This window comes from Mus pahari, chromosome 9, assembly GCF_900095145.1.
Source record: "Mus pahari chromosome 9, PAHARI_EIJ_v1.1, whole genome shotgun sequence".
Lineage (NCBI taxonomy): Eukaryota > Metazoa > Chordata > Mammalia > Rodentia > Muridae > Mus > Mus pahari.
The window spans coordinates 53,794,940-53,821,366 of NC_034598.1; the positions used below are offsets into that span (position 1 = coordinate 53,794,940).

The 26,427-nt window shown below is 41.6% G+C and overlaps 1 protein-coding gene across 4 annotated transcripts in view; it reads left to right on the forward strand.

Annotated features, from left to right (window-relative positions):
• The first annotated feature begins 673 nt into the window (after positions 1-673).
• Positions 674-26,427, forward strand: part of Mon2 (MON2 homolog, regulator of endosome-to-Golgi trafficking) — a 76,474-nt gene continuing 50,720 nt past the window's right edge. For 3 of the 4 annotated variants that reach the window (XM_029542104.1, XM_021204365.2, XM_021204366.2), the window contains exons 1-7: positions 795-1,322; positions 10,479-10,542; positions 17,959-18,086; positions 18,490-18,621; positions 21,020-21,149; positions 24,744-24,838; positions 25,411-25,536. In XM_029542104.1, the coding sequence (XP_029397964.1) occupies positions 1,212-1,322; positions 10,479-10,542; positions 17,959-18,086; positions 18,490-18,621; positions 21,020-21,149; positions 24,744-24,838; positions 25,411-25,536 (786 nt within the window). In that variant the 5' untranslated portion in view covers positions 795-1,211. Of the gene's footprint in view, positions 1,323-10,478; positions 10,543-17,958; positions 18,087-18,489; positions 18,622-21,019; positions 21,150-24,743; positions 24,839-25,410; positions 25,537-26,427 lie in introns of all 4 variants that reach the window. The other variant, XM_021204364.2, reaches the window with a different exon arrangement.

The window sequence follows — 26,427 nt, forward strand, 5'->3', positions numbered from 1 at the left end:
TTCAATTCACACAGGCTGGCTTTGCTCATCTGAACTATACCCTGAAATTATTTCTTCTTCCTGCTTATTACAACAGAGAAATGTCTTGGGCAAAAATAGACTCACCTGGATCTATCTAAAAAGCTCACGTTAGCTTTTGCCTTACATTTATTTGGCACTTCTGATCTAATGAACTGGTTCCTTATTTGAGCGTCAGTTACCTAATACATTGCAGGTATCAGTCAGGGAGGTGGGTGGGTGGGGCGGGGAGATAACAAAAACAAAGCAAAAAGAAGACGGGGAGGAGACGGGGAGGAAGTAGGGGAGCAGGAGGAGTCTTGTAACAGGAAAAAAAGGGACGACTCCGCAGTTAAATAAACCAAAGTCGATTTGTGTAACTCCACAGGATTGTCATTTAGGTCCCCCAGGCCAGGGAGGTAGGAGCAAGACGCTCATTTGTGTTTTAAGTCAGGGGGATGAGGATCAAGGAGGCAGAAGTGACGGACAAGACAAATTCATTTAAAAAAAAAAAAGCAAATATGTATAGCAGAAGAGAATGGATCACAAACACACGTAGGGAGACACCTCCGATCGTCCCCAGGTTAACAGCCAGCCAAAAGGAAGCAGGATGCGCCTGCGCAGCTGTGCGGGCCACCTGCGTGGACGGCGGGGGCGGGGTCTGCGCTGCCCAGCTGGAGCTCGTCCGGGCTTCTCGCTCGGCCCCGCCCCTCCAGAGGCTCGCCTCCCGATTGGCCCGGGCGGGGGCGGGGCCCGGAGTCCGGAAGTGCGGCTGACGTGTCCGGGCCGCGCTCGGAATTGTGGGCGACTCGGCTAATGGCGTCGGCGAACCTGGGCACCCGGGGCGGGCATCGCTGAAGCTTGTGGCCAGCTCGGCCGGTGACGCCCGCCGTGGCCGGGCCCCGCGGCAGCGGGAGGGACCTGCCCGTCTGGTGGGCTCCTGGGCCGGCGCCGGTGGAGCCTGGTGGGGCTGCACGGCTGCGGGCAGGTCTCGGCGAGCAGCGGGCGGCGGTGCGGGGCTGCCCGGGAGGAGCTCGGGCACGCCTCGGGAGACGCAGCCCGGCTCCGGCCGTGCGCCCGCCCGCCCGCCCGCCGAGCCCTGGGCCCCGGCTGCGGAAGACTGAGGAGCCGCCGGCTGGTTGCGGGCCGCGCAAACCGCTGACAGTGCCTGCTTGGTAGTGCCGGTCCCAGATCGGCGGGGACCTGGGGGGACCATGTCCTGCACCAACAGCCCCGAGGCTGTGAAGAAGCTGCTGGAGAATATGCAGAGCGACCTGCGGGCCTTGTCACTAGAATGCAAGAAGAAGTTCCCACCTGTCAAGGAGGTAGGTCCCAGACGACGTCAGGGGCGGGGAGGTGGTGGAGGGGACGTCGCGAGCTCTCCCTGGTCCCCGTAGACCGGTTTCCTCGATTCCCCAACACCTATACTCATTTTCATTCCGCCGGTTAAGTTTTAAGTCGGTGATTGCCCCGCAAATGCTGTTCGTAGGATTCTTTTGAGAGTTCCAAGGAGATTCGATTGCTTCCATTCTCTTGTCATATTTATTATTTCGGAGCGAAGTTCCTTAAGTGAGCCGGTTTGGTGACTCGAGTCAGGTGTATTGCTCCTAAAAATGAGTATCAACCGCTGTAGCGGAATCCACACTCCACACTTAGGTGTGCATAGTGTGTGGGAACATTTCCTTCTAGTCTGTGTTATTCAGCCTACCTAAAAATCTCATCGTCGTGATAAACTAAGAGCCCCAAATTACAGCAAATGGTCAAGGCCTACGATAACCATGTTAAATCCTGTACAAGCAGTATTCTAGTAGGATGCTTCGCAAAACCACTGCGCCTGAGTATATATAGCCTCTTTCTTTCTTTCTTTCTTTTCTTTTCTTTCTTTTTTTTTTTTTTTGAGACAGGGTTTCTCTATGTAGCCCTGGCTGTCCTGGAACTCACTTTGTAGACCAGGCTGGCCTCGAACTCAGAAATCCGCCTGCCTCTGCCTCCCGAGTGCTGGGATTAAAGGCATGCGCCACCACGCCCGGCTATAGCCTCTTAGGTACAGACTTTTTTGTTTTTTGTTTTTTGTTTTTTTCCAGCTGTAGAATAGGGTTAAAATGTGGTACCAGTATATGAGGCCGGGTGTGGTAGCCAAACTTTTAGCTCCAGTACTCAGATGCAAGCGGATCTCTGTGAGTTAGAGAGTGGACGCCAGGGTACATAAAGAGACCTTGTTTCAAAAACCGGTGGTGGTGGTAGTGGTGATGGTGGTGATGATGATGATGATGATGATGATGATGATAGTGATGTCGGCGTCTTTCTCTGTCTGTCTGTCTGTCTCTCTGTCACACACACACCGTGCAGAAACAGAGAGGTAATTTTTACTGTAAAAATCATGTAGAAGACATCAAATCCTCCTGTAATTTCAGCAGTTAATTTATAGAACTGTGGCTGTTCCCAGTCCTGGAGAATCACGTTAAGATCTGTGGCTCCTCTGTGCTGTAAGCTTCTGTGCTTTAACCTTGGAATTTAATTGATATCTTCTGTGGTATTTTTATTGGGAAAAAGCACTCTTCCAGCAGGTAAGTTACAAAGTTCTAGAACTTACCCCATTCCTAATCCTGGAGCTCTCATGAGAGAAAGCTCCTTAGTTTCTCCTAGATCACTGCCCAGATAGCTACTTAGTAATTGCTTCCAGCTTTTGCAGTGATGGCAAGCATCATTCTCCTGATTGTCTCTAATATACCATCTTGTTTATGGTGCATGTTCCATAAGAATTTGCTGAGTGAAAGAGTCTTCCTGGGGCTTGACAGATGGCTCAGTGGTTAAGAGCACTGGCTGTTCTTCCAGAGGACCTGGGTTGATTCCCAGCACCCATATGGTGCTCTAAACTCTGTAACTCAAATTGAAGAGGACCGGATGCCCTCGTCGGGCCTTCACTGGCACTGGGCATATGAGATCCACATACAGACAGATTCACACTGTCACACCTGGTGATAAACACCTCTATTACAGAGCCATCCTGCAGACCCCATCTCTCTCTATTTATATCACAGAATCCATGAAGCATAAATAACAAATAGTGGTTCCAGGCTGTGTACTTTCAAGGTTTTCTGTTATTATCTTGGACCTTGGCAGAGTTTTTGCCTAAATCAGAAGTTCCCCATGGCAGAGCTTTGACTCTGTGTTAATTGGTGGCTGCTGAAGACCTGGTGACAGAATGCCTTCTATTGCCACAGCAGAGTTCTCTGTCCTTTTATTAGTGATCTGAGGCAAAGGTTCTTGCCTCTGTGTGTGGATTCAGAGCTCATTTTCAGGACAGTGAAGAAGAGAGGCTGGATAATCTAGCTGTACATAGTTAAAAGCTGTTTCAGTGTAGAAGTTTATAATGTAGTAGCTATTTCCTCCATGATAGGTGGTCTTTCTCTCACAAGTACAATAGTATAAATTCCTGTCATGTTTTGAAGTCATAATAGAGACAAATACATAAGTACTTGCATTGTATCGATTACTTCACGGCATCGTGCTTTGATCACATAGAAATGAAGACACTGTATGACTTCAAATCATCTTTAGTCTTTTTCTCTCTTTCTCCAAGGTAGCTTACTTTTAACCAAGAACAAAGCAAATTTCTGCTACTAGTTAGTCCAGACCACCTTATTAATCTCTTAAGAGTAAAACATGGGCCGGGTGTGGTGGCGCACGCCTTTAATCCCAGCACTCAGAAGGCAGAGGCAGGCGGATTTCTGAGTTCGAGCTCAGCCTGGTCTACAAAGTGAGTTCCAGGACAGCCAGGGCTATACAGAGAAACCCTGTCTTGAAAAACAAAAACAAAAAAAAATAAAGAGTAAACCATGGATAAAATGTAACAAAAATAGAAACTACCTTTCTCTTCCTGAAATTAGTTTGATTGAATAGAATATAACCTTTACAATGGTGTAGGAAACTGCATCTTTTAACATGCCACTTTAAATATTTTATAGTGAGGCACACCAAAAACCTAGCACTTAGAAGGCTGAGGCAGGAGGATCTCCAATTCTATTCCAGACTGAGCTACATCACAAGACTCTGTCTCAGGAGAAAAAGGAGCCAGGTGTAGCGCTTGGGAGGCAGAAGTGGTCAGGTTTCTGAGTTTGAGGCCAGCCTGATCTACATAGTTTCAGGCTGGCCTGGGCTACATATTAAGACACTGTCTCAAAGAAGAAGAGAGTAAACTAAATCAGTACTTCATTTCACACATGAGGAGGTCCAGAGGGTTCAGTAAGATGGCAAAGCTGGAATGTGGAGGGGTTGCGTGTGACCCCCCTGTGTACCCATCTGTAAGTCTTTGCATCCTGCAGATGTCTTGCTGTTACCATTGCCTGTCTACATCATTACTTAGGCTATTGACTGTTCCTTCCCCTGATGCTTTCTCATTTTGAGATTTGTAGCACACTGTTAGTGTGTCTCCTCTCTCAGGAGTCCTGTTCTTCATGTGTGAGTGTATCCTGGTTTGTCTCCAAGGCTTTCCTCATACTCTTCCCTGCACGCTGCCACTCCCCTTGCCTTTGGCCTTAGTGTGATGCCAGTGGCTTTATCTGTGTCATCCACTCTGGTTTCTGTCAGTCTTTGTAACACCTACCAGGATATCTCCCACATAGTTCAGATAGACTTCTTGTCACCGAACCACCTCTGTGTGAGACAGCCCTAGTCCTTTGTCTTGTTAGGGTTATATCACGTTGCTTATGTTACTGTATAAGGGTTAGGGTTATACCACATTGCTTATGTTACTGTATAAGGGTTAGGGTTATATCACGTTGCTTATGTTACTGTATAGGCAGCCTTTGCTCTCCTGCTGCTTCCTGACCTTACTAGCTTTTTTTCTTCCCTATTTTCTCATGTACTATCCTACCCTGGGTTTTAACATCATACCTGACTTTTGATGAGTATTAAGGACATAAGTAAATTAGCACTCTTGGTTGTTACCATGTGATCATTAAGTTTCTTAGGATAGCACTCATACCTGCTTGATCCCCAACTTCTCTGGTGACTTCATCCTCACACACTTTACTTAGGCAGCAATCATACATTAGTCTTCAACATGCCCCTGCTTCCCCCTTTCATGCTTTGGATCCTAGTTTACCATTGGCTCCCTCTGCCCCACATTTAGAATCTGGTCTTGTATTAATTCAATCCTGAGTTCTTCCCAGTCCATTTATCATGAAGTGAGTCCCAGGTGCTTTCACTCCCCCTTTGTCCGTCCATCAGTCCATCCATCCGTCCATCAATCCATCTGTGAGATTATCTGTGAACACTTAACCCTGTGCCAACTGCAAGCTGGCTTCTGAGTGAAAGCTCCTGTCCAGGCTCCCAAGCTTGTCTGTCTGGTGTGCTCTCCTCTGCTCAGACCAAACCAAACCAACCAACCCCAAAAAACCTTTCTCTTAAGCTTATTGCTTGTTTCTTTTCTCTTTCTTTCTTTCTTTCTTTCTTTTTTTTTTTTTGTTTTTTTTTTTTTTTTTTTTTTTTTCCTGGAACTCACTCTGTAGACCAGGCTGGCCTCGAACTCAGAAATCCACCTGCCTCTGCCTCCCAAGTGCTGGGATTAAAGGCGTGCGCCACCACTGCCTGGCATAAACTATTTTCTTTGTCTCTTACATTTTACTTCCTGTTGTACTTTTGAGTTTTTCCTGCTTTTTTGTAAGGATTATTATTGCATCTCATCTAAACCAGCCACTTGTAGCATAAAACTGTATACCCGGGGCTTATGAACTAGAGCCTTTATTGAAGTTTAAAGTTGGAAGAGAAGGCTGGGAAAGAGCAAGGTGTACTGTATGGATGTTAGCCATCCCTCTGCACCCTGCATTCCAGCCTCCCATCACTGACTAAAGAAAGTGTATTTCTTGGAAACCATGAGTTTGGAATAAAATGTCATGTGGTAGTTGAAACTATAATTGTAGGATAATTGAATGTTGCAGAATATTTTTTTGGTTTCAGTGTGTAATTGTTTTATGAGCATGTTGTCCTTTAAGGGTGTTCTGAGTCCCTTTAGCACTCTCAAGTGTGTGTTTGACTTTAGAGCTTGGCATTTGCCTGACATGTAAAAGTCTTCAAGGTGTCCCCATACTTCCTTTGTGTCCCTTGAATACATTATATTATCTAAGTTGAAAGTAAGTTAAATTTCACAGTTTTCTTTAATTTCCATTTCACCGCTATGCTCTATGAATAATTAATTAGGAGTTTTGAAATTTTTAACTTTAGATTATTTTTCTCATGAGGTGTAAAGGATATATTTGCTAAGAGCAGATGCATGAGTTTTTATGAAAGGAAGCAACATTTAAAACCAGTTGTTAGTTTTTGTTTTTAAAACAGTCTCATGTACCCCAAACTGGCCTTGAACTTATTTTGGGTGAAGCTGGTCTTGAACTCCTGAACCTCCTGCTTCCTTCACCCACCTGTTGGGGTGATAGACACGTGCCACCATTCCTAATTTATAATCATTAATGAAATGTAATCTGTAGTAGTTCTAGTAATGGGCATGTCCATTCCTTCTGTAGCATACATTATTTTCCTTCCTTCATTGGTAATCTGCATTCTTCACCCAGGACCCTCTGGATGTAGATGAACTAATTTAATTCTACATCCCGAGTGCTTTGTTGGCTTAATCTAGTTCGAACACTCTCCACCTTGTGGCTGGAGAGGTGGCTCATTGGTTAAGAGTACTTAGTGCTCCTATAGAGAACCCAGGTTTGGTATCCAGCACCCACATGGCAGTTCCCACCCAGCCATAAGTCCAGTTCCAGAGTACCCACCACAGTCTTCTGACCTCTGTAGGTACTGAGCATGTGCATGGTGCACACACATACACACAGGCACAATACTCATACACATTTAAAACGAAATCCCACCTCTCCCCTCTACCTCACAGCATAAAGCATACTCCTCGTTAAAAATAGAAAAATAAAAAGGCTTTCAGGTCAAAATCTACTGAAAGACTCCGCCTCTGTCTAGTTAGTGCCATAGGAATGCTGGGGTGTTGAATACGTGCAGTTTTTTTTGTTGCCAAGATTGAAGGCAGAACCAACCCGTGAATGACAGAGAAGTAAACAATAGATCTAGTTGATTTGTGAATCTGTGGATCAGAGTTCTTGGGATATTTTTTTTCTTTTCGTGAGGCACCTATCTTTTAAGTGAGTTTGAATTTTCGTACCACGTTAACTTTTTATTTAGAAACCTTTATTATGTGGCTATTTACTTAAAAGGAGGCGTGATAAGCACTAATAATGTAAGGACTTATGATGGGTGAAGCATTCCCATTGAAAGGTCTGGACAGTACTGAAGGTGAAGAGCCTTTAGTCATGTGTGAATTAGATGTGAATAGCTGGTGATGCTATAACAGTGCCCACATTGAAAGAACTTGCTCCATGGTCCTGAAGGTCCCATGTTGTCAGTACATGAATCTCAGCAGAGCATTGCAGCGCTGTGAGATTTAGGGTTTGCATTTGTGACTTTGTAAATGGTGTACTTTTAAGAAGTCTAGAGTTTCTTGTTGTTTGGTTTGCTTGCTTCCCTACTTCAGTGCTTCCTGCAGAATAGGAAGTACTCTGTGACCCAGTTACATCTCCAACCCAAAGATGTGCTATGTCTATATATACTTTGTCAGGGCAGTTCTAGTAAATTTTTCCTTTTAGAAGATTTCCCTACATTGCTTAATTTTGAGAAATACTTCATTTGTCTGTTTGTCCATTCATTTACATGCAGTGTTATGTACTGAACCCAAGAACACTACCACCCACCTACGCCTCCAGCCCATAATTCTGAGATATGCTAATAAGGGTGGATGACAGTTAAGGCATTGAATAATGGTCTCAGACTGGCGACTTTTCCCTGACTTTTACTGAACTCAGGAGAAAAATTGACCATGTTTACAGTTGGTTTATATAGTCAATGATCATAGGAAATACATTACACTCTTATTAAAATTATAACAGATCTTTTTACTTTTATATGTGTGGGTGTTTGCCTGCATGTCTGTCTGTGCACCATGTGTAAGTATCTCCAGGGAGGCTGGAAGAGGCTGTTATATCCCCCGAAGCTGGAGTTAGGGGTTTGTTGGACCCAGGTCCCCTGGAAGAGTAACCAGTGCTCTTAACAGCTGAGCTGAGCTGTTTCTCCAGTCTTAAGTTTTGTTGTTTTGTTTTGGGCTAGTATTGCACTTACAGCCTAAGCTGGCTCAGCAAGGGCATCCATCCTGCTTCATTCTTCCAGCTTAGTGAGAATAGGGTTAGCCACCATCCCCAGCAGGAGATACTCTCCCTACACCTCTAAGCCTTTGTACATAGATACTTGTATCTAAAAACTTCATTTTCTACTGGTATCTTTAGATTGTAACTTTAAGTTTTTCAAACTTTATTTTTAATGATGGTTCTTAAATTCTTTAACCTCCTGTCTAGCCTACCACCCACCAGAGGAAATGGGAAAGAAAGGATATGGGGAAGTGGACCTGTTTGAAAGGTTCTTTGGTGCAACTCCCATCTGTGTTATTTGAATCGGCAGTTCAGTTCACAGGTTAGCAGGCAACAGCTCAGTCCACTGGCAAACACTTCACAGACACACCAGCGGTCCAGTTTGATAGAGTCAGGTTAGCAACAGTGGGAACACTACCTAGCAGACAGCCGAGCCTCAGCCTCAGCTCCAGTCAGCAGGAGGGACCAGGAGGGAGAAGTTCTTGGCTGTGCCTTTCTCAGGGAAGTGAACATCAGCAAAAATGTGAGACCACAAGCATTGCTCAGCTAGCTGTACCAGCAAGCCAAGCTCTGTCTCTGTCACTCCATGGAGTCCTATTTATACTCTCCACACATCACGTGTCCTCCACGGGTCTTGCTTCAGCATGGTTCTTGATTCTGTATGTGTATCCAATCAACCCCAGTATGTGGAAGAACTCCAGCACACCAGAAGGTTTTTGGTGTGTTTCTCTCTATGGTTTCCTGACAAATGTAGCCCAACCACGCACTGCAAGGGGGACCAGTTCATGTGTGTTGTTAGTAAAATATCCTTTGTCACGTGTCCTTTCACGCGCTTGCTTTAGCAGAGCATCCTCTCCCCTGTGTCTGCTTCAGCACAGTGTCCCTTCCTGAGTCTGCCTGAGCCTTTCACCTGTGTCCACTTTACGGAAACGTTCCTTCACGTGTTTGCTCCAGCAAAACACCATCCAACCAACTTTCCAAAGAACCCTCAAGTTTCCACTTCACTGGACTATGTAGGCTATGCTAGCATTACTATGACATGAAGTAAGACTACAGTTGGGGTTGGGGAACTTTGATACATGTATTTTAAAAATAAACATGTTTAGTAAAATTTTCTAGCAACACATGTTGTAAACAATGGGGAATCATGAAGCAGGTCTAATGTCTTAGGCAGCAAATAGTCTGGTGATTCCTTAAATATAGAGATAAATGTGACTCCCCCTTTTTCTTTTCATGTGCGTGTGTGTGTGTGTGTGTGTTCATATGCAGTCGTGACTTGACATTAGACTGTGGCACCCACATTCGGTGGCTCACAAGCACTTATAACTCCAGTTCCAGGTGGCCGAGTGCTCTCTCTGACTTCTATGGCTCCCCACAAACATCTACATATAAATAAAATAAAATAAATCTTTAAAATATAGAAAGGATGTTGGGAGGTTCTCTTAGTCTGAGGGGCCGTAGGTCTTCCTTAGTGATATCATTGAGAATATCAGAAAGTGTATAATCCTCTTCAACAATCTGAAAGATTGAATGTATGAATAAGCAGCTTTTCAACAATATCATAGGAATACTTTGATTTAGAAATTTACCTTTTCTATTGTATTGGCATCCACTCCTTGTAGTTGCAACCAGTCTATAAGCTCTGTCGATCCCCAGTCCATCAGGGGGTGGTGGGTTCTCTGTAACCACCTATAATGACTCCAATTTTGTTTTATTGTATAGTAATGTATAACCATAAAATGCTTCAAAAGTAACAAAGTGGATGTAATGATATATCCCAACAGAAATATAAATGTGATGTGAAAAGGAAATGAATTAAACTTGTTTGATTAAAAAAATATGTATAGAGAGAGAGAAAGGAAAAAACAGAACTGACCTGTTCATGACAGTAATTTCACTTGATTTCGAGGCTTTACAGTGTGCAGTAGAGATAGAGAGATGGGAGATGTATACAAAGAGGAGAAGAATCGAGTTCTTCTCATTGGGTTTTTGTTCTGTTTTCTGAATACACAATCTGTACAGTGTTCAGGCATTCCACTGAGGTAGACCTTAGAGCACAGGAAGGCATCAGGCAAGTGCAGTTTGCATGTGAGTAACCCAGATGACGGGGTTCTCTTATGTGTTGTGTGTTATCGTTGTGTGTTGTGTGTGCCACTACTGGGCAAAACAAACATAGTAGTGGCACTTTGTGTTTTTAATTTTGTGTTTATTTCTCACACAGAATTTCTGTTTATAGTAAGTTTTATTTTCTAATTATTTTTGTTCCTACAGGCTGCTGAATCGGGAATAATAAAAGTTAAAACAATAGCTGCAAGAAACACGGAAATTTTGGCAGGTAATTTTTTTTTTTGCATTGAATTCAATTAGTAGTGAAGAATTTACTAATAGTTCAATAGACTCTTAAAGCCATCAGTTTTTTTGAGCATCTGCTTCCTGTACCCGAATATGGTATTCATACCCATGATATAGAACATGTGATTGTCCCTAAATTGTGAACTGATTGTATTTCCCAGAGGTGAAAGCTGTAAAATTCCTTGAAATAAGAGACCTTAAGGGCTGGTGAGATGGCTCAGCGGGTAAGAGCACCTGACTGCTCTTCCGAAGGTCCTGAGTTCAAATCCCAGCAACCACATGGTGGCTCACAACCATCTGTAACGAGATCTGACTCCCTCTTCTGGAGTGTCTGAAGACAGCTACAGTGTAACTTTCATATAATAAATAAATAAATAAATCTTTTAAAAAAAAAAAAANNANNNTTNAAAAAAAAAAAAAAAAAGAGTCCTTAAAGTGACCAGTTCCTTTGAATCAAGGATTTTCTTACTCATCTTTGCTTTCTCCTTCACCACCAGTACTCAGCCGACACACTTTACCCACGGAGAATGTTCACTTGACTGTGTTCACTGTGTTGATTGACAAGCTGTTCTTAGCATATCTTTAGTGTCATATGGACAGTTCATGAAGAGATGTTGGGCGTGTACGTACGTACACTGACATACCCTGACGTACACTGACATAAGTTCTGGACCCCCACAATCACAAGATGGGAAGACAAGAAAACAAAGGGGTTTGTTTGCTTTGTGTTTGCAAACCTTTGTTGGACTGGGTTTTTGGGAGGGAGGGAGGGAGGAAGGGATTGCCAGGGGCTTCTCTCTGACCAGCTCCTCTCCTCTGTCCACTCTTTTGTCTTCTCTGGTCCCTTCCGTACTTGCAGAGCGATGGGCATGGGGGAGCTGGGAGCTGGGAGTCTGGAGAACCATATAGTGGTTTCTTGGCCGAGCAGATTAAGGTACCCGCGAGAGAGCAGCAGGGTCAGACCCGCCCAGGTGTTGGCAGTGTGTCTCAGGGCTCCACGCTAGTCCTCCTCCAAGTGCTTCCTGCTCAGCCACAGCCTATGTCCTCAGACCTGCTGTACTCCAGCTCCACCAGCCTCACAGCCAAGCAGTGCTGGAGAAAGGCAGGCTTGCCCACACAGCTTAAGTATTGCAGTCTGTACATAAAACATGATTTAAACAATTGGGAGTTTCTGATTTAGAGAGGTCATCCCATTACAACATGACATAAAGACTTAAACAAGAGTGGATCTCCCTTGGGCTTCTCTGCTTGACTGGAAATTGGCCAATAGGTTAGTTTTCCTAAGTCGTATCTTTCTCGCATAGCTTCTTCCTTGTTACTTAACTGTTTATCAAACACATCATGCTGTGTGTGTGTGTGTGTGTGTGTGTAGGGTAAAAGCAAAGGTGTGTGTCTGGGATGGAAACAGTAGACAAGGAGGTTTTGGGAGGTGCATGCTGGGTGGGCTGGCTGCTGATCCTCTGTGAGGAAGTGCACGTTTAAAGGTAATTTATGGCCTGGATTTTTGAACATGGAGACGTATTACAGTTGAATCAGAGTATTGTTGTAAAATATTTACCTTTGCTGATAGTATAACAAATTATTATTATTAATAATTATTCTACAGTAATACTTTTCATTGTTCTTATAGTTGATAGAAGATCTTCAAAGAATCACTATGTATTCTAGCATTGTGTACAGAGTGAAATAACTAAGCTTACAGAAAAATAAAAGAGATTTTAGAGTTGTTGAGATGGCTGTGGGGATGAAGGTGCTTGCCCCAAGCCTGAGGCCTTCCCTTCGATTTTTGACACCCACATGGTGAGAGGAAAGAACAGACGGTTGCAGGTTATTTTCTGACTTCCACATGTGTGCTGTGGCACAGGCACACCTCTCCGCACACAAAATTATAAATAATTAATAAATACATATTTTAAAGAATAAGGCATTTTAATATATAGCTGCATTATTGATTCCATTGTAATATAGGTAGCCATATTTCACATCACAAATCTTTATACTTTAAGCTACATATTTTCTAGGACCATTTATTTAAGGAGATAGATCAGCATTTAAACTTGTCTTAGCATTTTATTTATTTAATATGAGTGCTCTGTTGCATATACATCTGCATGCCAGAAGAGAGCATCAGATCCCCTTACTGATGGTTGTGAGCCACCATGTGGTTGCTGGGAATTGAACTCAGGACCTCAGAAGAGCAGCCAGTGCTCTTAACCGCTGAGCCATCTCTCCAGCCCTGTCCTAGCATTTTTTAATGATGTATTTATAGCAGTTGATACCTACATATAGAGATATCTTGTCATTTTTAAAATCAAAGGCTCTTACATAGCTTTAAACTGGTCAGGATGTAGTTTCTAAATTACCTAGTTAGTTCATAATACAATTAATACTGAGAAAGATTTTACTATTGTAATTCCCTGAGAAGTTTTTTTTTTTAATAAGCCTTGAGATTATGGGATACTAATTTGGTCCTATAACAAATATCAAAGTTCCCAAATAGTTGAGGACACTCCAGTGAGCCAGGATATTTTATTCTTACATGTCTCTGTATGTTCAGAAACCATGAAGAGTTGTGGTGAAAGTTAGAACCTTTGATTCAGACCCTCAAGCCTACTTTGATGATGTTCGCACCGTTTCTAGTCAACTGTGGTCTCTTAGCTCCCAGGGGAGATGAGTCGCCTTTCAGGATTAGTCTCTAACCTATACCCCACCCCTTTCTCAGCATCCTCTTTTAATGGCTGCTTCTCTTTGTTCTCTCTGCTGTCATGAACACTGACATGAGTGGAAAGGCTATGCCAGGAAATGCCAGCCTGAGCAGACGCACATGCCTTTCCCTCCGCCTTCCATGCCACACGGAGAGTGAGAGATGACCACATAAAGGCTTCCATTTCAAAACCAAATGCCTTAGTCTGATGCTTGACTGCTCTGTTAAAACTGATTTATTATCCTAGATTACAAGCTACTAAAGTTCGAGAAGGCATGTGTAACATAAAAGTTATATTCTGCTTATCAAGAAATCTTCTCAAGTTGTAGTATCTTTAAAAGTTCTATATGTAACTCTTAGCCCAAACCCTAGTGATTATATTTACCATGGCTGCTAGTGTCATTTCAACTAGTGTCAGTACACATGCAAAAATGTAATCATTATCTGTGACTGTGTTAGCTTCTCATAGTTCTCCTTATCTTTTTCTGTCTACATAGCCTTAATGCTAAAAGGTCTCTATAGCAATGAGCAGATATACTTCAGAATTCTTTTATGACATAAAAAGCAATTTACTTGTTTGTTTTAGTATAGTTTTATCAATATATATATTTGTGATATCTTTTAAAAAGTATTTTTTAATTTTATATGTATGAGTATTTTTCCTGTATCTCAGTATATGTACCATGTGTGTGCCTGATGCACAGGAAGCCCCAGGAGAAGGCATTGGATCCCAGGAACTAGAGTTTCAGGCAGTAATGAACCTCTGTTTGGGTACTGGGAGCTGAAATAGCCTCTTAACTGCTGAGCCATCTCTTCAGTTGTGTAGGTGTTTCACCCTAAAGGATGCATGCAACATAGTCCTTGGAAGTAAAGAGTTCATAAGAATCACAGGAGAACAAAAGATGGCAGCTGTGCTCCATCTGTGCTCTGCTTCCTGCCGTTCTCCATCCCATTCACTCGCCTGCTCCCTCACGGATATCTTCCTTGCCAGAAACTTCCCTTCTAAAATGACATGCTTTCTAAAACTAGAACCAACATTTTGTTGTTTCTTTTGTTGCCAGAATTTATATTACATGCCAACACTGAGCTCTTCCTTAATGTAGGCTGTGAATTATATCACAGAACCAACCTAATGCTATTTGGGTATACACTTGGAGTGTTGTCTGATCATAAAGTCTGAAAAAGGACTACAGGCACTCTCTGGCCCCTGTTGTCTCCTCGGGATCATGGTTGCGTTCAGACATCTCATGAAGACCATCTTTGTCAAAATAGGTTCATGTGTTACTTGTCAAACTGATAATGCCATGATTAAGTGTAACTGGAAGAAACGTTGACAGCCAGGGGTGGAGGAGATCCAGGGGCCTGGTCCTGACAGCCAGCGCTGTCTGTAAGAGCAGGAAGAGAACAAAGCATGTTCTCTACCACATCTGAGAGTTTTATGGGAGGATATTTAGGGTCGTGTTTTAGGAATAAAATCCTCCCATGTGCAGATAGGGTATTTTGACTTTTTTCTTTTCCGTTTTATCCATTTTCTTTCTTTTTTTCTTTTTTTTTTTTTTTTTTAAAGATTTATTTATTTATTTATTATATGTACACTGTAGCTGTCTTCAGACAGTCCAGAAGAGGGCGTCAGATCTTGTTACGGATGGTTATGAGCCACCATGTGGTTGCTGGGATTTGAACTCTGGACCTTTGAAAGAGCAGTCGGGTGCTCTTACCCACTGAGCCATCTCACCAGCCCATCCATTTTCTTTCTTTCTCATGGTTTATTCTTCTATCTAAGATTTTGAGAACTGTATTGATTGACAAGGAATGGAAAGGAAAGACAGGGCATCCTGGCCTGGTTCCTTGTATAAAGAGACAGTGCACATCCTTCCCTCCATAGTGCCGTATGTAAGACTGCCGTCCACAGCCTCCTCGGTGCTGAGCCGCGCTCCTGCTCCTCACTTAGTACCACTTAGTACCTGTCCCAGCCTTTCTGTAGCTATTGAGACAGCACTGACTCTCGTCCTACACCTGCTTATGTGCTCCAGGAGACCTGTTGATTATGCATGTTGAATTACCTTTCTATCTTGAATGACCTGTATTTGATTATGGTATATGTTCTTAATACTTTCTCAAATATTATTCTTGAATATTTTCTAGTTTATTGGAAGATGTATTTTCAAAGTATTCGTGAATAATATTCTGGATTTCATTGGTATTTATATTCCATTTTTTCTGGTTTTATTAGTGTTTTTTTTCTGTTTTTCTTTGCTTTGTTGGTTCTATATTAAATTCTCCTCTGATCTTCATTATTTCTTCCTATGTGCTTTTTTTGGGTTTCAGTTGTTTATCTAGGACACTGAAGTTCATTGGTCAGTTATCTGAAATCTTTATGATGTTAAAATGTAAGCGTTTATAACTATAAACTTCCAGTTGCAACTGCTGGCTTTGTTGTTGTAGTGGTGGTTGGTTTTTTTTTTTTTCTTTTCTTTTTGTTTTTTTGCATCTCAAATAACTTGTACTATCATTTGCATTTGATCACAGGAAAATTTTGTTCCTGATTATTTTAATTACCCACTGGCCATTTAAGAATGTGCTGTTTGATCTCTAAACATCTGTGGCTTTTCTGTGATTTCTCTTATTAATTTCTAATTTTATTCCATTATGATTCTATAATATATAGAATTATATCAGTTCCAAAATCATATTTTGATTGCTTACTTCAATAATTTTGCAATATTGTTATGAAATTATTTTCTTCATGTTTGAGTTAAAACTTTCATGCTCTAGAAAGTCAGGGTGTAGGAGAGAAACCCTTAGGGTGCTGTTACTCTCTTCCAGTGTGATTCCCTTCTCTAAGCTGTGCTAAATTAGTAACTTCAGAATATTGTTGGAAGTTGTGGTCTTAGTTTATCATCCCATAGTGTGTACTTTGGAAGGCAGAAAGTAGATTTAAATGTTCAATACCAAAATTTAGAAAACACTCGTTTTATACTTTTATGCCGCACTTGTGTGAAATATGCTGTGGTTACCTCTCCGCCTAACTTTGGTTCCTGTTCAAACCGTCCACATGCGTGTGCCTGTGTGTGTGTGTGTGTGTGTGTGTGTGTGTGTGTGTGTATGTGTGTGTCTGTGTGTGTGTGTGAATGTGGACTTGGAACTTGGTGCCCAGTGGACAATAATTGCTGGCTCTCGCCCAGAGTACACCAGTAGTCAGTACTTCAACAGGGAAGGGTGGGGACATGTGCACCCCCTCCCTAATCTGTGCTTGACTTTTGACAGGTCCAGTTTTCTGTGGGCTCTTGCACCACAGGTGCCACAGACGCTGTGTGGTCTCACCTGCACTGGCTGTGCCATGCCCAGAAATGACATTTCACACTTCACGGACCTTCTCCCTATATTCCTCTTACATTGTTCCCTCCTGTCTTCTGCATAGGGAATCTGGGAGTGAGTAGCATTTGTCTGTGGTTATAAACACAAATATTTAGAGGTTAGCTTAGCATCCTGACAGCTCATCAGCAGGAGCTAAATTTACCAGTAGAGCCCATGATGTATAATAAAATTATGGTACATAATACACAGTGGAATTTTGTCCAGCTGTAAAGGAAAATGAAATGATGAAATTTGTAGGTAAGAGAATACAGAGAGTCACAGATGGTCAAAGTGACATGCCCTTCCCTAAATGGCACATGTATATCACACCCCTCCCTGTGACTCCTATAGTTCACAAGGCCAGACTGCCAGGCATGAGACAGCCACCCATCTGGGCAAGAGTGCCATGAGTGTTATGGGTAAAAGCAGCTGTTCTCTGGTTGGAATTGGGGCCTGATCCATTCATATCTGGTACTGTAAACACAATAAGAAGGAAACAATGGCTAAGGTGGTCTCTTTACTTTCAGTCATGATTATGAATGATTTTCTTTCAAGTTCTTCTGAAAAATTATTTTCTGACTCAGATATACATGTAGTTAATTAATGAGTTTTATTTCCTTGAAAATAACTATCAAACTCCTAACTTTAATGTTCCCTTTACTTAAAATTCCATGCTATTTATTTAGTTTCTCTGAAAGCGACACTTTTTTTTATCATTTTTGCCTTTAAACAATTTTTAAATTTTATGTTATAAATGAATTGTTCAATTGAATTTAATTATTATCACTACTTTAAAATTTCTAGTGTTGGTAGAATTAAGTTAAGGTTAGGAATAAAAGTTTGTATATTTAGTACTTCATTTAAAATGCCCTTTCTGTAATAACAGGAAGAATGCTATTGTTGTCTAAGAATTGTGTTTATTTCCTGATGAAATTAGTGTTATAAACAATCACTGCATATAAAAATAATGTAGGGCACCTATGAACTATGGAAGGCATGACGTACATACAATTTGAACCACTTTCTGCTCTGTAATATGAATTCTTGTTTATTTTACTCTTGTATAACATGAAGAAATGTTAATTTCTGAACTTGTAAGAGTTTACGTTCTCGAAGAGCATGTAGCAGATGGGATGACCCAGCACCCCTGTGAGAGAGCCTGGGCCTCCTGTAGCTGAGGTAAAGGCTGTGCGTCCGACCTCCTGAGTTCTTACGCCTTGTTTCTATTTGGATATTTACTTTACATGGAAGGAATTGTCATAGGTTCTAAGAATGTAGACACACGTTCCTCACTATGAATACATCCAGTAAACCATCTGCTCTGTTTTCTGAATAAAGCATTGAAAGAGAACAGCTCAGAAGTCGTGCAGCCTTTCCTGATGGGGTGTGGAACCAAGGAACCAAAGATCACACAGTTGTGTTTGGCTGCCATCCAGAGACTCATGTCACATGAAGTGGTGTCTGAGGTAGGTTGAAGATTTTATCTGAATTGCTTGTTAAGAGTCTTGTCCATAGCATTCATGGGAAGATTAAAGCGTGCCTGATCTCTCCTGGGAGGCAGTTTTATGAAAGAATAACTTAAAAATGAAGCTAACATTAAAGATGAACTGCATTACAGTCAGTTACTTGTAATCTAAGGCAGAGTTCATACTACAGGCACTGATTTTAGAATCAAGTTTTCAGTGTCATAGAATAGTTACAGAATATAACTAATATTTTAAAGTGTAGATTATCTGAATTGATAGTTACTCACCAATGTAAGTATTTTGTTTGTATCTCACTTGATGGTGGAAAATAAATAGTATTACCGTGAATCTCCAACATCTCTCAGATCTGAGTTGATTTTGTGTGCCATCTTCTGATTCACAGACTGCTGCTGGAAACATAATTAACATGCTTTGGCAGCTAATGGAAAACAGCCTTGAAGAACTTAAGCTACTTCAAACAGTTCTTGTTCTTCTAACAACCAACACAGTAGTTCATGATGAGGCACTTTCCAAGGTAAGAAACCCATTTAATCGGTGTTTATAAACGCTTTGAGGTAGTGTTTGGATACGCTGATTAAAAGATAGACGCCTCGAGCCATTGGAGGGAAGCACAGCTCACCTCTCCACAGTTACTGTGGTGGTTGGCCTTGTGAGTTAGTCCCTCCAGATGAGAGGACATCCGTTAACCAGCCTGTGGCTGCGCTGAGTTTAGTGAGGAATGCTGAGTGAGAGAAGTGAGGCTGTAGAGCAGCGTCCAGAAGGGATGTGACAGGAAGGGCAGATGGTGCCTTCATTGTGTCGGCTTCAGTATTTCTGCATGTTTGCTCCTCAGTTCTCCTGCTTTGAAGCTACCTGTATGCATCATTCTAGGAAACCAAACAGCTCGGGCCTGTCTCTTAAGTGGCCACACCCCTTCTTTTCGCACTTAATACCACATGGGGTTTCCTGGCTAGTTGTTACTTTCTTCCCTTCTCCCATCCTCTTTGGAATATAAAGTCATGAAATATTTCTGTAGAACAGAAAGCAACATAATACAGTCCTCAGCTCATAGTTTATCCTTTAGGAGTGTTTTGAACTTGTTTGTTTGTTTGTTGAGATAAAGTGTCACTATGTGGTCTTGGTTGGCCCGGAACTTGCTATGTAGACCAGGCTAGCCTCAAACTCACAGAGATTTGCTTGCTCCTGCCTCCTAAGTTCTGGGATTAAGTCGTGTGCCACCATGGCCAACTTTGCTTCATAATGTTTGTGCTTTTAAGGAATGATAGTTGATAAAAGAGAGATGTCTACAGTCTCAGTGTGCACACTATCTCAGGTGGTTCTGTGTATTCCCCCTTCCTGGATGCTGCCTTGGTGTTCTAGAGCATAGCAGCTTTCATTCTTCCAGGCCCTGTCTACTAAGTGGAGTGCTTGTGTGCACTTCCATCTGGTTTCTTGCTATCCAGTTATTCTTGTAATAAGTATATTTAAAATGTATAAAATGATACCATTGACATACTAAAGAAGAAGAACTGGGTGGGGACCAAGGATGTGCTGGCTGATGGCTCAGTGTGGAAACAGACAGGAGGATCCCTCCGTGTCCTGATTAGGTTCCTTTTGGTATGATCAACTCCGTGTCTAAAAGTAAGTTGGGGAAGAAAGGAGTTGCTTGAGCTCAGGTGATAGAACATCATCAAGGCCACTTGAGGCAGGAACTGAAACATCATGGAGGAGTGCTGTCCACTGACTTGCTCAGCTTGCTTTCTTATATAGCCCACCCACAGTGGGCTATATAAGACCCTACAAATAGCCACCCATAGACCCTACAAATCAGCCAGTCATCAAGAAGCTGCCCCACAGACATGCCCACAGGCCATTCTTAGGAGGCATTTCCTCAATGGAGGTTTCCTCTTCCTAGGCTACTCTAGCTTGTGTTAAGTTAAAAACCCTGGCTAGCACACTGAGGACCACTGTCAGTCAGTCTAGACTAGGAGGCAAGTTCCAGTGAGAGACCCAGTCTCAAAAGCAAGGTGCATGGCTCTGGCCTTCACACACCTGTGCACACTGTGGGCACCTGCACTCAGACACTCACATGTGCACTCCTACACACACACATGCAGAAAGGAGTATTTATAGAATTTATTTTAGTATGCTACCTAGTTGAAATGAAGTATCTCACCGTGTAATAGAAAGGGGTCTCATGCTGATCGATACACAGGACAGCAACACAAGTTCCATGCATCAGTTCTAAATGGAAGAAGCCAGACATAAATCATAATGGATGAATCTTTTATATAAAATTGTAGAAAATGCTGAGTTGTGAAAAAAGTGAGTTTCCATGGTTCAGGAGAGGAAGTGGGTGCAGAGGTATGCGAGAAAGTGCACTAGGGTAACAAGTGTGCCATCACTGCTGTGTGCTGCATCTTGCAGCGTGCTCCATGGCCGCGTCTGTATGGAGGAGGAACGCATGGGATTATATGCCTTAAAGGAGTACAACTCAGCATATACAAGTTTTCTTAATAATAAAGTTGCTTTTTAAAGAGAAAAGTGTGGCACTCTTCTAATACTAGTACACTTTTATTTATATTTTTAGCAATTTATATAGAACTTCTCTAAGTATTTAGTGATATAACAAACATGAATACTTGCTATTTCTAAAGCAGGTCATTCTGGAAAAATAAAACATGACACATCCATATATACATTAAATGAAGTATATTTGGAAAACAGTATTTTGAGCTGTTTTAGCTAGTCTTATTTATATAGCTATGTCATTTACTGACATTGAACTATTTTGAAATCTGAGGATTTTTGTAGTTTTATAAAAAAGGTGGAACTTTTCATGTCTGATTAAAACAAATTATTTGACTTTAGTTTCATTTGATAGATTCTGCTCTTCAGTTTTACTTCATGCTAAGGGATTTTTTTTTTTCCAGGCCATAGTTCTTTGTTTTCGACTCCACTTCACAAAGGACAATATTACAAATAATACAGCTGCTGCTACAGTCCGACAGGTCGTAACTGTTGTCTTTGAGAGGATGGTGGCTGAAGATGACCGGCACAGAGGTAAAGGCTGACAGCTGTCTCCTTTCGTTGTGAGTGGTTCCCATGTGCAAGGTCTAATTCTCATTCACTTTTAACTTTACCTCATAAACTAGTGACACCAAAGCTAGAACAGTTTAACTGTTACACACACTGTAAACCCAGCTGCAACAGGATCGTTAGTTTAAGACCAGCAAGAGAACAGTCTTAAAGAACGATCACAAATATACCTGAAAACTCATACACACACATGTAAATGCACACATTCATGTGTACGGATATGTCTGTGAGTGTGGTAGATACAGGTGTGTTTAACCTTTTCTTTTTTGTTAATTTGGTGAATTTTCTGACAGAAGCAGCTCGAGGAAGGGACTGTTTATCTCTGTTTATCCTTCGAGGGGGATCCAGTGGCAGGGGTGGCTGCACACACACATGTGGTCAGGAAGGAAAGAGAAAGAGGGAGAGGGGCTGAGTTCAGGATCCCCTCTTACATGTGTTATGGCAGATTTCCCAGGTCACTTTAACCTAGCAGCTCCCACACAGGCATGCTCAGGTGCTCCTGTCCTTGAAGGTGAGTCCATAACTTGTCAAGTTAACAATCAGTGTTAAACATGGCAGTTATAGTGTTTTGAGTGTGTGTGTGCGTGCATGTGAGTGTGTGTGAGAGTGTGTGTGCGTGTGAGTGTGTGTGTGTACACATGTAACACATACATACACATATACATGTTACTTAATTCTTAGTTTAAGTTTTATTGCTCAAACACCTTAGCCACAGCAGCTCCTATAAAGGACAACATTTAACTGGGCTGGCTTACAGTTCAGGTTTAGTCCATTATCTTAAGGCAGTAAGCATGGCAGTGTGTAAGCAGACATGGTCCTGGAGGAGCCGAGAGGATTTGCAGGCAGCAGGAGACTGTGACACACTGGCATAGGTTGAGCATGGAGGCCTCAGAGTCTGTCCCCAGAGTGACACACTTCCTCCAAAAAGGCCATACCTCCTAATACTGCCCCACGCTATGGCCAAGTATTCAAACACCTTAGTGGATAGGGGCTATTCCTGTTTGTTTGTTTGTTTGTTTGTTTTTGTTTTTTGAGACAGGGTTTCTCTGTGTAGCCCTGGCTGTCCTGGAACTTCACTCTGTAGACCAGGCTTGCCTCAAACTCAGAAATCCACCTGCCTCTGCCTCCCAAGTGCTGGGATTAAAGGCATGTGTCACCACTGCCCGGCAGGGGCCATTCTTATTCAAACCACCACATTATTGATGACAATTTAAAAATAAATTATTCAGCAGGCCATGGTGGCACCTGCCTTTAATCCCAGCCCTTGGGAGGTAGAGGCAGGTGGGTCTTACAGGTTCCAGGACAGTCAGAGCTACATACAGAGAGATCCTGTTTCAAAAACCCAAACAAACAAATGATTCACTATCTTATCACTCTGGGTAGATGTTTCATTTTTCATATTAAGTTTTAACATGTGTATAGACCACCCCCATTGAGGATGATAATTTCACAATTTAATAAAATATTATATTGCATATATTTTATGCAAATATATCCTATGAGTATTTGTGGGTTTCTTTTATCTGTTAGTTTACATTTTAATAGTTGGCCTCTACTGTGTGGCTGTGCTCTAATGCAGTGACCAGCTCCTGCTCGTCCTGTGGAGGGAGCATTCATTGGGTTGTAGAGCTGCTGTGAGCACCTCCCATCTGTGCTAGGTCCTGTGGAGGGAGTTGGTTTTAGAGCTGCTGCGAGTACCTCCCACCGTGCTAGGTCCTGTGGAGGGAGCATTGGGTTGTAGAGCTGCTGCGAGCACCTCCCACCTGTGCTTTCCACTGTTGAGATCACCACAGAGAGTTCAGTTCCCACACTTAGGCACCCTCCTGTGAATCTTTGCCTACACACACCCTACACCTATCCAAAGTTACTGGTATATTTTAGTTAATCTTTCACATTTTATTAAATACTCTGATTATAATGAGGTATTTCTTTGTGATTTAAAATTCTCAAGTTAGAAACATTCTTTTAGAGAATTGACAGATACTTGCTGTTCAACATGCTATAACTTCTGAAATTGATAGTTTTTCACTATAGGAACTTTTCAGGAGGAACCTTTTTTGATTACAAATGATTTTTTCACCTGCTGTGGCAAAGATTTTAAGGTGCTACAGTCATGAACAACCTGGCTTTTTTTGTCAAGCAAGAAAAATTGTGTGTGTATGTATGTATATGTGTATGTGTGTGTGTGTGTGTGTGTGTGTGTGTGTGTGTGTATGTGTGTATAAATTTTATTATTTATTTGTGTTCGGGTGTGTGCAGGCAGGCATAGCACAGCACAAACACGGAGGTCCATGTGCCTGCTCTCCCTGAGTTCTATCCCAGGGACGGAGTGAAGGTCAGCTTGCTTGGCCACAGGCACCTTTACCTGTGGAACCATCTATAGCCTTGAAACTGCTTAGCTACTTTTCCCTTTACATAGTGTATCTTTGAAGTTGGTGTGTGTACGGGATAGTGGGAAATATGGCTGTCGTGCATCTTCTAATAATGACCTTGTCTTTCCTGAGCTGACTGTTGATTGAAGTTTTTGCGTTTAGATTGGCTGTTCTTCACTGTTGGTTTGCTAGAATGTTCCCACTCGTGTTGGTACATGATTTCTCTGCAGTTCACTCTGAAGTCAAGCACAAATACAATCTCAGTAGCTGTAAGTGTCAGGGAAATACTCAGAGTCACATTAAGCACAGGACAGTTTCCTAGTGCAAATGTCTTCTATTTATAACTTTGATGTAATTCCTGGAGTAGTATTTTTATCCAAATTTCTCTAAAGACTAGTATACCATTTGCTATTTCCTAGTTTAATAATACAGAAAAAATTACCAAGAACATTTTTCAACTATTTATTAAATCAACACTGATTTTAAAACAAGCTGCTATAATTTACAAAGAATGTGTCCTTTAAAAAATTATTACACTCGTATGTATGTGTGTATATGTGTGTGTGAGCATGTGCACACATTCACATGCATACACACAAGCACACAGGTGGAGGTCAGAGGACAACTGGTGAGAATTAGTCCTTATTGTCCACCATGTCCATCCTGGGCATTGAACTCAGACCCTCAGGCTTGGTATCAGGCACCTTTGCCCACCAACCATGTCACCAGACCAGAGAATGGGATCTTCCCTACTAATGTTAAAAAGAGGTGTTGAGCAGCGAAAAACTGCTCTAGCTGATTCTTAGCTGATACCCCCATGACTGACAGCAACCATGGCAGACCAAACAGTTAATCCTTTTGAGTGTGGTAAAGGGCAGAAGAAATGACTATGTGGTAAACTTTATGTTTGATATTTAATACAGATTCAGAGACCATGTGATAAAAGCTGAAAAATAAGTAACTGGGAAAATCAAGTGTGTAATAAAAATAATAAGCTAGTTAAAGTGTATGTAAGAAAATGAGCAATTGTTATTGTATTTTGTATATATATGTTCTGTATATCTTGTTTGAAGACATGGTTCTTCAAACAGGAACCAAGGTTATGTAAAATATTATGATGAATTTTAAGCATAGTGTATGGTTTGTAAAAGGGCATTTGAACTTCAGTTTCTGACCTGGTTTGCAGATATAGAGCCTCCAGTGCTGATCCAAGGAAACAGTAACAGAAGATCTGTTAGCACGCTGAGACCCTGTGCTAAAGACGCATACATGCTCTTCCAGGTACTTCAGCACATATAGCCTGTGCAAGTGTTTTATGTAGAATTTATGTCTGATGTGATTTTAATCCAAAAAATTAAAAATAGTATTATATTAAAAGTAATTCTAAAAGGCTGAAAAAAGATTTCTGCATCTACTGTATGCCTAACTAGCGTGATAAAATGTTGGGCCACACCTTAAGGAAGCAAAACTAAACTTAGAACTGGAGGACTGGGTATGTTAGGGGAGACAAGCACTCCTTCTGTGAGAAAAGGCTGAGTGAGAGATCTGCTGTTTACCTAATGTCATCTGATACACAAATGCCTGCTTTTCGCATCAGTTGGCATGACTAAGTCATTTGCAGCATAGTAAGATTGAAGGTTTATTGAAATAACTAATACTTGCCTGTAGCTGATTGTTGTCTGTAGTTACACACTTCTATAGAGGTTTACTAATCTACTGAATGTACAACTTGTCAAAATTAGAATTAATAATGCTTAATTTTTAAGAAAAAGAGGTTTTGTTTGTTTTATAAACTGAATTGTGAAAAGTGTATGTTATCATATTACATGACACTTTTTTGTTTATTTTCGCAGGATCTCTGTCAGTTGGTTAACGCTGACGCCCCTTACTGGCTAGTAGGCATGACGGAAATGACTCGGACGTTTGGCCTTGAGTTACTAGAGTCGGTCCTCAATGATTTTCCACAAGTGTTTTTACAGGTAAGCCAATTGATAGTAGTTTGTCACAAAATTGTTTTTCACAGATATTTGTCAAGGGATCAATATGTGTTTTCTCCATATTAGAAGATACAGGTATACCTTAGGCTTTAGACTGAAGCTGCCTTGTCTGACCTGCTTGTTTGAGAGTGTGTGGCTTGTTTTTCTTGGTGGTTTTCTGTTGTTCTATGATAAGGCTTTACATGTGCAGCTGTCTCAGTCTCCTGAGGACCGGGGCTATAGGCATAAAGCCATCGTTTTAATTTTGATTTAGTGTTGTTTTTTGTAATTACCCCCAACATTTTAAAAGTTTATTATTAGAATAAATCTTAAAAACTTATTTAGGCAAATTTCTATGGAGTTAAGAAAGACGTGTGAAAACATGCTGTTTCTTTTTATTTTCTTTTTTCAACATCTATGGTTATTTTGTCTGCATGTATGTCTGTGTACCACATGCATTCAGTGTCCCTGGATGCCAGACGAGGATGTCTGATTTCTGGAATTGAAGTTACACATGGTTTTTAGCCATCATGTGGGTGCTAGGAACCAAACTTGGGTCCTGTGGATGAGCAGCTAATGCTCTTAACCACTGAGCCCTCTCTCCAGCACCAAAAATAAATCATTTCTGAGCAGAATCCATGAAAACCATTATTACTGCATAATTATGTATTTCAAGTTCTCAAAGTAATCTGCTAGCACACATTACTACTATACCCAGCAACACTACCTGTTATACTTAAGGGAAAGGAAAAAACTCCTATGATTAAAAACTAAAGAAAGTAATGACCACTAACCCACAACTAGGATTAAAAACTAAAGAAAGTAATGACCACTAACCCACCACTAGGATTAAAAACTAAAGAAAGTAATGACCACTAACCCACCACTAGGATT